This window comes from Ostrea edulis, chromosome 6, assembly GCF_947568905.1.
Source record: "Ostrea edulis chromosome 6, xbOstEdul1.1, whole genome shotgun sequence".
Lineage (NCBI taxonomy): Eukaryota > Metazoa > Mollusca > Bivalvia > Ostreida > Ostreidae > Ostrea > Ostrea edulis.
In genome coordinates, this window is record NC_079169.1 from 48,596,994 (window position 1) to 48,609,681 (window position 12,688).

A 12,688-nucleotide genomic window follows, 5' to 3' on the forward strand; every position below is an offset into this window, starting at 1 on the left:
ATCAAATCAGCCATGTGATATTCCGTGTTAACCTAATGCTCTAAACACTCGTCAGGGCGCACGGTATTGTCGACTACACAATCGGAAATCCTCGAATGCCTCGTACATTCGACATAAAGCTCGGATGTAATAGGATGGCATCAATGAGAGAATTTCAAGAATTGTAATTTATGACGTATGTAACGTTGTGCAAGTAGTGCTGTATGTTGTGACGTCATGATTACCATTTAAAACTTGACGTACTTGGAAACGCTGCCTTAAATATTGTGGATTAATTCGCCAAAAGGATTGTAAATGCAATGTATATTTTCAATACACAATTACTTATGCTTAATATGTTATCTAAATCGCCGCATCTACAGTTAAATAATTTTGAATGATTAACATTTATCTATATTGAATTGAAGTAATAATGAATTTTGAAAAATTGAATTGATGTTATGTCACCTATGGACACAATGCTTTTTTATCTTCCTTACTCAAGTTAGCACTGTTGCGTGATAAAAATTCCACTAAACCTGTAAGGGAAATACGTGTTGCATGAAGTGGTGAAGATAACAAACAGTAATCAATCTTATAACTTCTATAAAGAATATGAAATTAAGAACAGGGCAACAATGGACCCCTGGACATACCGCAGGTGGGATTATATGCATAGGAGGAGTAAATATCCGCTGTTGACCGGTCACATACAGTAGATGTAACTGCGATATTCATGAAAATCAGAAAAATATGGTCGTCCTGCCAATGATAATTATGTATGCATTTATTTCCCATTGCAATTTTAGCATTGGCATCATTTGATTTCCTTATGTCAACATATATAAAAAGGGTGATGTTGATATTTGATTGTGTTCCTGGTATACAGTGATGCAGGTTGTTTCACCGCACAACGTGAACCCTAACATGATGTGGATGACTATGATAATCCTTATGTTAAACAGTTTTGGTAAGCATTTTCATATTATCTACATGAAAGCAATTACATGTTTTAGAACCACTGCTATTTGTCATTAATTTGGCGAGGGTCTGAAAGAGATTGACGACCACTGATAAATCTCCTCAATTCTCTTTATAAAACAATAACATATAGGACAAACACAGTTACTTGGAAAAAGCAAATGTGCGTTTCTATTAAGCGAGAAATTAACTCATGAGTATATTTACTCGTGATCAAATCTGTTCCTTTGTGCAATTGTAAATTTGCTACGTGTGTCCGTGTGATGTTAGGTACCGTGAGTAAATCAGTGTGTAATCTACCACTATGTTCATTTGTAATCATGACATCCATAAGAATGGCTTCATTCAGAAAAGAGATTTATTCCATATTTATTAATAATTTGAATTGAAGTAGGATGCTCCAATAAGCGTGAAATGTAAAGAAAACCACGATCAAATGTCTACTTTGAGAGTGATGTTCTTAAAAATTTCAATGACGAAAAATGGTTTGATAATCTTAGAATGAAGAAAAATACCTTTGTTTTTATATGCATAAAGATTAATGAAAAGGTATTTCCACCAAGAAACACCGTGGAGAAACCTCTCAGCGTAAAGATGAAAGTGGTAATTTCTATATACATGTATTACCTTCCATCTTCAAATTTGCGTTTCCACACAAAAGTAAAGAGATTTACACAGATCCCTGACTAGGTGTAAATATGCATACAAGAGTATTTTTGTATATATGGTAGTGTGTTTTTACAGGGAGATATGCTTATAGAAGTATATTTACGTATATGCAAATTATTTGCATATCAGTAAAATTTCGTTGTATGAAGGAATTTGTATCCTTTGTTGATCGGTCACACCAGTCATGAGCCTCTATCTAGATAAGGTAAAGAGTTGGTTTGTTGTATATTGTTTGACGGCTAATGGCGGTTGTGGTCGGTCGACAGGGTATGTTTACTCCTCTTGGGCACATAATCCCACCTCTGGCATACACAGGGGCCATGATTACACCACTCTCTATTTTGTATTTCTTATAGGAGTTATTAGATTGATCACTGTTTGTTATCTTCACATTTTCAGATATAGATATCGTATATAATGGAACATTGTTTCATGAACATGGAAAATTGATCATCCAATTTGTTATAGAATTGAGTTGATAGTTTACCGTTAAATCTATGTTCTGTGACAAATCTACATACCAATCGAACATGGAAGAATTTGTTGGTTATTTTATTTCCAGTTTACTGGGAAATATCAAATAGACATTGAATACATATCTATTGTTAATAGATGTATGTCTTATATTCTGGACCACATGAACGACTACTTTATTGTTAAATACATCATCCTGGAAAAATAATATATTTGTATTTTTATCATTATAATTACATTAATAACCAATGACATATTTACATTATTATAGCAGTATGTTTTGGTGTCCTTTTTCAAACATCTAGTTTGTATGACATTTTTACATACCAGTAAGCCTTGTAGAAGTTTTGTAAATCTAGTAATGACTTGATGAAATATGGAAGCATATTTTTCTTAAGAATTAAAGGCGGAACTAAGATGATTTAAATATCTTTATATGGTGACTAAATCTTGTAAGGGTTACATATTTCATGCACCACTTATTAAATCATATCTTTGTAATAAACATCTGTAATTTTTCCAGACAACCCTATCATGTAGTGATATACATGTATTACCGTATCGGACGTTAGTCTATAGTCAATTGAACTTCCGTTAAAAAAAGATCCGCTTGGCACATTTACCTACATCCAGTTTATCATTTATACGTCATCACCTTTGGATCACAATTTACACTAAGTACATTGGTACACTTATCCATCAGGTTATGTTCCTTTATATAATGTAAACTATATTTAAGGAATGACTTTAATTCTGGGGCAAGTTATACGAGTATAACCTGGTTTGGGTCAGTTTACGCTTTTTTATAATCCGCGGAAAGTTATACGAGTATAACCTGGTTTGGGTCAGTTTACGCTTTATAATCCGCGAAGCGGATTATAAAAATTCGTAATCTGACCCAAACCAGGTTATACTCGTATAACTTGCCCCAGAATTAAAGTAATTCCTTATAATTTAATGCAAGAGACAAAGATGCTAACCTTCGTTTATCAAAATGTACATAAACTCGGAAAAATACAAGTCAACTAAGGCGCGCTATGATTTACTTAGCAACAGCGACACGAAGTGTCTAGCTGCGAAGCCGAAGGTCGCCATCCTTTATCTTAGTTCTACGGAGCCTAGCCATTTATCAAAATATTGTTTATTATGATAGAAAATATGTGTAGACTATCCATGCAATGCGTATTTCGCTGCCCTATAGAGATAGAGATCGACTTTGAAGTCGCTCATCTTCGACAGATTGAGAAAATACGGGGAAATGCATTGTTTAGGCCTACCCAAAATAAATCTTCAAATATCAGAAAATGCAACAATTTACGGCTTTCAACTCTGTGAAAACGTTTACTAGATGAAAACTTATCCTTGTATGCAATGTTGTCGCTAACAGTAAATCCGACACAAGAAAATATGTAAGCAAGTAATAAATAGCGATCCACATGTCAATGTGTCTGACGTCATGTGATAAAATATGACGTATGAATTTTTGTTTGCTTTGTTGGAAGACGGATCAAGGAATGAAACAACGCACCCCCTTCCTTTTCCCCAGTGAGAAATGTATTTCAAAATGAACAGGGTAATGCTTACTTGGCAAATCATTAATTCGAATATAATATCTTTGTTTTAATCTATTATTCGACCATACATACAGAGAAAGATGTTTTACAACAGTGATTTGCGTACAAGTACATGTGTATCAAACCGAAGTATCTTATTGTGCACGTTGACTTTCTTATTCCATAGAGGCTGAAAACAGTGCTGCGATGTAAATTTAGAGAGAGAGAGAGAGAAAAAATAGTTCCGACATCTGGTTGTCAAGGGGAAGTGTCCCATACCAAACCAGGTTATACAAAAATAACTTGCGTTCCTCAATTGGAATTTGACCAATCAGAGACAAGGATACAATAAGAATTAAATTATTTAGAAATATTCTTAAATAATGAAATACCACACATGATTGTATTCTAGGAATTTACTACAGCGAAGGTGCAGGTTCCAAACACACAATTTCCAAAAGCATAACTTTACATCAATCCCAGGAAGCATCCATTAAATCCCCGGGGTATCCCACAAAGCATTACGAGAAAGACACAGTCTACATATGGACCGTGACGGCCCCGGGAACAACAGAGGAGATCACTATCAATATATTAGACATGGATATTCAATACACTAAAGGACTCCCTTGTGACGACTACTTGAAGGTTTTCTTGTTTTCTACATTAGGAATTTAACGCAAATGAAATCTTGAAATTCAATTTCTTATTGCTATTTATGTAAGAAAATGTACTTTGTTAATCGGAAAAACTGTATTTCGGTTTCCTCAATAACAGATACAAGACACAGATGATGAGAACTTCGCAATATTCAATCGATGCAAGAAACCAAGGAATAAAACTGTTGTTGCTACCGGAAACAAATTGAAGATAACGCTCTTTTCTAATTATGACGATCTTACAGGAAAAGGATTTAATCTAAGTTTGAGAGGTATTATACTGAACTAAAATGTTTTGATAACAGATTATAGATAAACAACGAATCACTATATAAAAAACTGTCTATCTGGCATTCTAAATCTAAATCTAAATTCCAAGCAAACATGAACTTCCGAGAAATCATTAAGATATAGTAATAGAAGTGATGAATTTCAGCAGAACAACATTGTCAGTTTATCTACAAAATGACTGATTCCTTTCATGTATCTGTAGTCACTAAAACCGAGCTAACAACAACACAAACAACAACCAAAGGCATTCCAACCACTACTCCAGTACCCATGACGTCACCAACATCGGTGCAAACTACAACTAGACGTTTCGGTAATCTTTTGAATGCCTCTAAGATAGAAAATAATGTTTAGAATTTTCCATTTTGACGAAAAGTGCTTCAAAATAAAACCTGTGCCAGAATTTCACCAATACAACACGCAATTTTATTTGTCTTCTGTCTGAAACGTGATATACACGGGATGATTGCAGCTTCTCCATCGTCAACTTCCCATATTTATGTAGCATTATTCCATTATCACCCGCATATGGTGTTTATATATTTCAACTGATTCGATATGCAAGAGCTTGTTCTCCGTATAGTCAGTTTTTAAATCGAGGTAAGCTACTGACGATACAGGGGTTTCAACAGTGTCGATTGAAGTCAGCATTCCGCAAATTCTATGGTCGTTACAACGATCTAGTTCGTCAATACATTCTATCATTGGGTCAAATGCTGTCTGACGTCTTTCATACCGATTGTTAAGCCGTTCTTGGCACACTGATTTTGACTACGGATAACCCCGTTTACCTGAACAGGGGTTCACGGCGAGTGTGACCGGTCGACAGGGGATGCTTACTCCTCCTAGGCACCTGATCCCACCTCTGGTGTGTCCAGATGTCCACTGTTCGTTATCTTCACCTTTCATATACCTGGTACTGAATTATGTGACATCATTTTCATTTCCTCGATTTATCAATTAAATGTCAACAAATAGTACAATTTCGTGATAATGTCAGAACATTTATAATTATATTTGCTTTATTAACAAGAAATATCAGTAATGATATGAGAGAATCAGCTATTGATAAATGTTGATAAACGTGTACTTATAGTGATTTCTTTTCCATTAATGTGTCATATTAAGTATAATAGTTAACATGTAGTAAGATACAGACATATAATATATTTGATAGAAGAACTATCATTCCCTTGATCATTTATTTTGTGAGCATTGTCAGCTGTGAAATACACTGAAGTGTTGGATTATCATAACACCCAAATGGGAAAACGATACAAGCTAATACGGTGTTTATTGAATTAAAGATTCATCATGCAATCAGTAGTAAAGAAAAGTACAAAACTATGATGCTAAACGAGTTTTGTTGAAATAAATTTCCATTGAAAGTTAGTCTTTCAAATAATTAAGATACTTACTTCCAGTGACGAATTCATGCAAATGTTCACTTGGTAAATCGATTTTGCAATTCTTATGTTTTATCCGTACTTAAAGTTAGACAGTGAACATATCTACAATGCGTTTGTTTCTTTCATCCTACATTGTATCTAAAGTAACGAAAACAAACCGAACAACAACACGACCAACACCGAAAAACATCCCAACAACTACTCCAGTACTCGTGACGTTATCAACATCAGTGCAGACTACATCTAACCATTTAGGTAATCTTTTGAATGTCTCTAAGATTGATTGCAATGTCTGGAGTTTTCCGTTTTGAGGGGAAATGCTTAAGAATAGACCTGGCGCCAAAATGTGAATAATACAACCCGGAATTCTATTTCTGTTTCGTCTGTAACGTGATCAACCAAGTACTGCATTGTACGACATCATCATTTTCATTTCGTCAATCCATCAATTAAATTTCAACACGTGACATTAATTCCACATTTAATAATCGTACTTATAATCTGATTTCCCTTTCATGAGATGAAATTATTCAAAATTACACTTCAGGTTTAAACACATTTCATATCCCGGTCAATAAAACGAATGGATATGAGTTACCATACCTATAATGGATTCCTAAATTTCACAAAAACCCTAACAAACATAAATACATAGCACGATCCAGTAAATGTACTACCAAGCCCCTATACTTTGCAACATAAGAAAATGTTACGCAGGTACATTAAAACAAGTTAGGAGAATGAAAGGCAAAGATAACGTACAGTGATTGATTTCATAAATCCGTCAAGGAATACAAAATAAAGATATAGGAAAACGCTGACCCCTAGACACGCCAGAGGTGGGATCAGGCGCCTAGGAGGAGTAAGCATTTCTTGTCGACCTGTCACACTCGCTGTGAGCCCTGTCTTAACTACGTAAACGTAGTAATTTTTAGTCAAAATCAGTGTGCCAACAACGGCCTGACAATCGGTATCAAACACCTCTAAGACCATTTTACACAATGATAGGTTATAAGGGCAAACTAGATCATTATTACGACAACAGAATTTGCAAACTGAAGACTTTAAACGATATTATTGAAATTCCTGTAACGTTAACTTGTTTGTCAGTAGCCTGTCTTGATTTAAAAACTGATCATACGTAGACCAAGCTCTTGCTTTTTTAATCAATTAAAACATATAAATACCATTTCCAGGTGATAATGGAATACTGCTACATACATATGGGATGTTGACAGTGGAGAAGCTGATATCATTTTGTTTGTCATAAAGTTGAGTTGTTAGTTTGCCGTTAATATCCATTTTCAATAATGGATTTATGTATTTATGAAACAATATCCCATTATCACCGGTGTATGGTGCGTATGTCTCTCAACTGTTTCGATACGTCAGAGCTCATTTAGTTTGGATGCGAGCAGGTTTGTACCAAATTTCAACAAGTAAATTAATTCACCCTTACCAATCTCAAAATTGTTTCACAAAGATATCGGTAGTGTTACCTGTTCCCAAACTGTCAGCTGATTTGCTACTAGGAAATTTCATATTTTAGATTTAAATTCATCATCAACTACCAAGGGATCACTGAAAACAAACGTGACAACTCTGACGACATCAATAACGACAACAGCAATGAAAACAGCGTCAGCAACGACGAAAACGTCGACGATATTACTGACGTTGACATCAGAAAAAACAATACCGCCAATGACACCCACAAACACTCCAACATTATCGACAGCAAATGCAGTCAATACTAATGCATCGTCAACACGAAATGCAACAACGGTAATCTCTACAACTGTTAGCACATCATTTCCTTCTGGAACATTTATATCAAGCCGATCAACACAGTATTCATCAGCCCAATCAATAACTAATTCCACACCTAGTCAAGCTGGTAAGAGTCTACCAAGATGTGGCTTCAAAGTAACATGAAAACAAAACTGAAAATGTAACTGATGTAACTACAAAGAAATCACAGAAAAGAGAAAAACAAAGTGCAATAGATTCTAACATAGAAATTTGTTTTATTTTTAAAGAACCATATATAAATGTTGTTTGTTTACAAACTACATGAGACGATTATCATTATTACAACATTATTATGATTTCAACTTACATAAATTAGGAAATGCAACGAAGACGACCCAAACGTCAACGGAGTTATCATCTGAAACGACATCGACAACATTTTTCCAAGAAGAAACATGTAAGTTAACTGTTTAAGAGGAAATTGGTTTTGAGCTTCCGTAAACTAAACAAAAAAGTATAGTTAGCAGCTTACGTATCAGAAGGAATTAAATAAGTAAGGGAAAGGACTATCTTGCTAAAGCATTTCCATGACAATACCATATGCATCCGAACTTTCAAAGCTTTTCATCACTTATAAACAGTTTTGGAAAAAATATTAAAAAGAAAATAAGATCATTGGAACGTACGAATAAAAGACATCTCTGAAATTCCTAAAGATCACGTAGATATTATCCGGTATATTTTCGTCAATAGCTATTACAACGATAATTGTTCGCTATGTTTCCCCTCAGTGTTACTGGTTTTGGCGATAGCAGTTGTGGAGATGACAGTGCTTGTCATTGGTGTTTTAGCTGTGCGAAGACATATACAAAAGTAGGTCGTCTAATTATATCAAACACTATTTACTTCATCGATGCCCTCAGTACATACGTTTACTCTCGTAATCTTATTAATTTACACGACTATATCTTGCGTTAAGATTTAACATTGAGCTCACGGCGGATTTGACCGGTCGACAGGGGATGCTTGCTTCTCCTAGGTACCTGATCCCACCTCTGGTATGCCCAGGGGTCCGTGTTTGTCCAACTCTTTCTTTTGTATTCCTTGTTGGAGTTATGATATTGTTCACTGTTCGTTATGTTCGCCTTTCATTTGAAATCACATGAATTTTATCGGTTCAATGCTGTCATATGTTACACATTATCCTATGGTTTGATTATCATAGTACTTCATATCCAGTACATTATCTGTACATATACAATACATTATTCCCTTATGTTCAGTGAGTCACCTGTACCGTTCCTTAAGTGGTATTTGAGTGTTCAATAAGTCATAATTACCCTCATTCTCTCAGCTTGTTACCTGTATGAGTTCAGTAAGATACGCTTAGCGTCTAATTAAGCTATGTGTACCTGTAGCTGCCGAGGAAGTTAATTAACACATACCCACCAAGTAAGCTATTTCTCCCAGAAAGTTACCTCAAACCGCGCAGGACGTATTCTGTATCCGCCCAGTGAGTTACTTCAGGAAGTTAATTGGCATCTGACCAGTAAGTTACAATAGGTGATTGTCTACAGCCAAACTCTATTAAACTGAATTCCGTGACCCAGTAGATTTACTCTTTTATATCCGTTATTGGTTATATCCTTTAACAAATTATTTCTACAGTTTAAAAATCACATCCTTCTCCCGATTCTTCACCTTTGTTCATGAAATAAACTAAAGAACAATAAAAAAAAAAAAAACGTTTTAAAATGTGTTTTAAGTCCCGTTGAGAATGTTTCATTCATCTCATATTGAGACGTCACCAGATGTAGGTAAGGTACCACCAACAAATTATTTCATTTTTTATTAGTGCAAGGTTTCATGTTTAGGAAATGAGATCATACATGTAGTTTTTCAAATGTATGTAAAAAGTAAATCATATGGTAGCCTGTTGTAAACATTAGATTCATATTTGATATCATGTCCCCGCATTGCTTACAATTAATTAAACATCAGCAGATATTATTTTTTGTCACTTGTATAATGAAAGGCGAAGATAACGATTAGTGATCAATCTCATGATTCCTATAAACAATACAAAATAAAGAGTTGGGCAAACACGGACCCCTGAATATACCAAAGATGGGATCAGGTGCCTAGGAGAAGCAAGCATCCTCTGTCGACCGGTCACACCCGCCATAAGCCCTATATTTTGATCAGGTATAATCAGATGATGCATCTCTCATACAATCTGTCAGTATTCTAAGGGATACGTAGCAAGGATTTGTTTGTTTGCTTTACATCTTTTCTCATTCATGTCATGTTGAGACGTCACAAGCTGTGAGTGTTACTTTAGACATATGCTTAGCGCTTACATCTGTAATATATGTCGCGACACGGGACCTCTGTTTTAAAGGTAATGTCCTTTAAAGATCGGTGATTCTCACGTTTGAATACCTATGTTTATGTATAAGGTTTAACGCGACCATGGTCTGAACGGGGCTCAAACTCACGACCTACCGGTTACGAAGCAAACGCTCTACCACTGAGCTATCGCGACCGGTAACAATAATGATTTAATTGATAGAAATAATCATTTATGACTAGTTAGTCCCTGATAACGAAATTAACATCCAAACATAAGTTGTGAGGATGCTCGATGGTAACAATAAAAATAGGAACATCCAGTAATTATAGTAGATGTAGAAGTATTAAATGTCAATAAAACTGATTGTCCAAGAAAAAGAATTTGTTCTGAACGAATAGAAAATACAAAAAATCAATGTATCTTTTATAGACGAGTTACTATAACCAGGAGACCCATCAAAGGAAATAATCGTCCAGTCTCTAGAAAGACAATTTATAGCATACCGAATGTGTACGACGTCATCCCATTCGATGAAGTAGACGATTCGGACGAGGAAAACCCATATAAAGATCTCCAAGATGGCGTTTATGATACGACATTCAAACGACGATCTCATCTATCCGGAAAACCGAATCGCGATGATTCCAGAGGAAGTTACTTTTCTCATTTTCTTCGAAATTCCAAAATTTTTGGGAGTTGGAAATTGAAAGAAAATCAGCCGATGGAAATGAAAACATTTAGAGGCTAACAAAAGCAAAGCAAAAGATTTAATTCATTTGCTGTAGCAGATAGAGCTCGGAAAGCTGAAGAGACAACATAGTAGCCTAATAATTAACAATGTAGACAAAAACAGACATAAAAGAAACATACGCAATACGTGCGTGTTGCCACGACAAGGCACTCTTACAGATCGAATTTCCTCTGTCTAATTTTAGAGCGTTGAAGTTATTAATTATGGGGTGTCCCGTTTCTGCTGACCAAATTACCATGAATAAGCAACCATTCCGTTGTCTGCTGGTCTTCTGACGAATTTCAATGTGACGTTTAGCTTTTAAAACTCATATTTAACCTAGTCTGTATGCATGAAAACAAAATTACGCCATTTGGAGCGTACAACACATCCGGACAAGTGAGGATTTCAATTTGTTACATGCGCCCCCTTCGGCAGAATTACTGGTTGCATATGGCCATGACAAGACAAAACCGGAACCAGTATCCTTCAACCTAAATATGATTATTATGCCCTGGTGGTTACTTTTATATGACATTCTAAGTTACCCTCCATTCTTCTCTTTCATTTGCCTCTGCTGTAATTCAAATTTCATTTACAGTGCATTATGAAGATTCGCATCAGGTCCGTGTATTTTGTTTCACTAAAGGATCTGTTGAATTGTTCTTGAATAATAAGCATATTGAACAGTCAGTTAATTACAATGAACATGTACTCTGTAGTATGAATACATTAGTAGTTTTACGTAGACTTGGCTTATCCTTTGCTACATGTATTTTGTACATATTAAAATGTCTTTACTTATGTAATGTAAATATTTCTCGTTTGTGAGGAGGAAGAGTCAGATTTTCAAAACAACTTTATATCCTTTTTTCAATTTAGTCCTTTTGATAAATAGAAGAAGACAGGACAGGAGAAGGAGAAAGAGAAGAGATGTATGAGAAAGAGAGAGAATGAGGTAGATAGAGGGAGATAAGAAAAAGGAGAGAGGGGGGGGGGGGGGTGAGATGGAGGGTAAAACAAGAGAGACAGTACTAGTACATGTATCTAACACCTTCCGATGTCTCTTTGTATCGTATCTGCAACATATATATCAATTGTACATGCATCGTAATGTACTAATGTCTTGTTACTTCAGAAATTCCAAAACATTAAATTAGATGAATACACGCAGTCTAGCTTGTATATTTTGATAATTGTAGTTCCTGTCCACGTCCTTGAAATGTTTCCCTGTAATGATTGCTAGGTCTCCATTATACAGCCTCAGTATTCCATACTATACAATTATTGACTTTCGGCATCGGTCAACCAATAAGCGATTATTAAATGATCGGGAATTCCATAACATTGTTGAATGAACAAAAAAAAAAATACTGTGAAAATCACAGTATTTTTGTTTTTGTTTTTTGTTCATTCAACAAATAAAACACATGTATCATGATACACTATAACAATATTTCAACAGACAAACCAACAAATTGTAATAGTAATAAAAGGTATTCATGATGCGTAATGTTCTTGTATATATTTTTATTTTCATGCTAAGTATTCCCTAGATTTATTTTCCTTTACATCTTCAAGAGTTATTTTCGCTGATAGTGTGAATTAGTTATTTTTCTATTCTGAAAGAGTTAATGTTGTTTACTCCCTGTTTACTTGTTCTGGGTGTGACCCACACCACCGTTCACCCTGAGCTCCTCAGATATTCATTCGTTTCCAGGCACACAGTGTAAGTGCATTGTGATATTTCTGCATATATATATATATATATATATATATATATATATATATTCTCATTCACTCTTAAAAGTATGGAAAACCATTATTGTCAGAAACTT

General features: G+C 34.9%; 1 protein-coding gene across 1 annotated transcript; it reads left to right on the plus strand.

The window, feature by feature from the left end:
• Positions 1–7,576: 7,576 nt before the first annotated feature.
• Positions 7,577–12,179, plus strand: LOC125647626 (uncharacterized). The gene is made up of 4 exons (XM_056141923.1): positions 7,577–7,912; positions 8,144–8,224; positions 8,559–8,640; positions 10,550–12,179. Exons 1-4 carry the CDS (start codon positions 7,645–7,647, stop codon positions 10,866–10,868), a joined length of 750 nt encoding a protein of 249 aa, XP_055997898.1. The 5' UTR covers positions 7,577–7,644; the 3' UTR covers positions 10,869–12,179.
• Positions 12,180–12,688: the final 509 nt, after the last annotated feature.

What these genes read in the sequence shown, in the direction of transcription:
- LOC125647626 (XM_056141923.1), top strand. Translation starts at nt 7,645, where the DNA reads ATGAAAACAGCGTCAGCAACGACGAAAACGTCGACGATATTACTGACG. An exon ending in ATTTTTCCAAGAAGAAACAT is followed by an intron (nt 8,225 to 8,558) that starts GTAAGTTAACTG and finishes GTTTCCCCTCAG; the next exon opens with TGTTACTGGTTTTGGCGATA. An exon ending in GTGCGAAGACATATACAAAA is followed by an intron (nt 8,641 to 10,549) that starts GTAGGTCGTCTA and finishes TATCTTTTATAG; the next exon opens with ACGAGTTACTATAACCAGGA.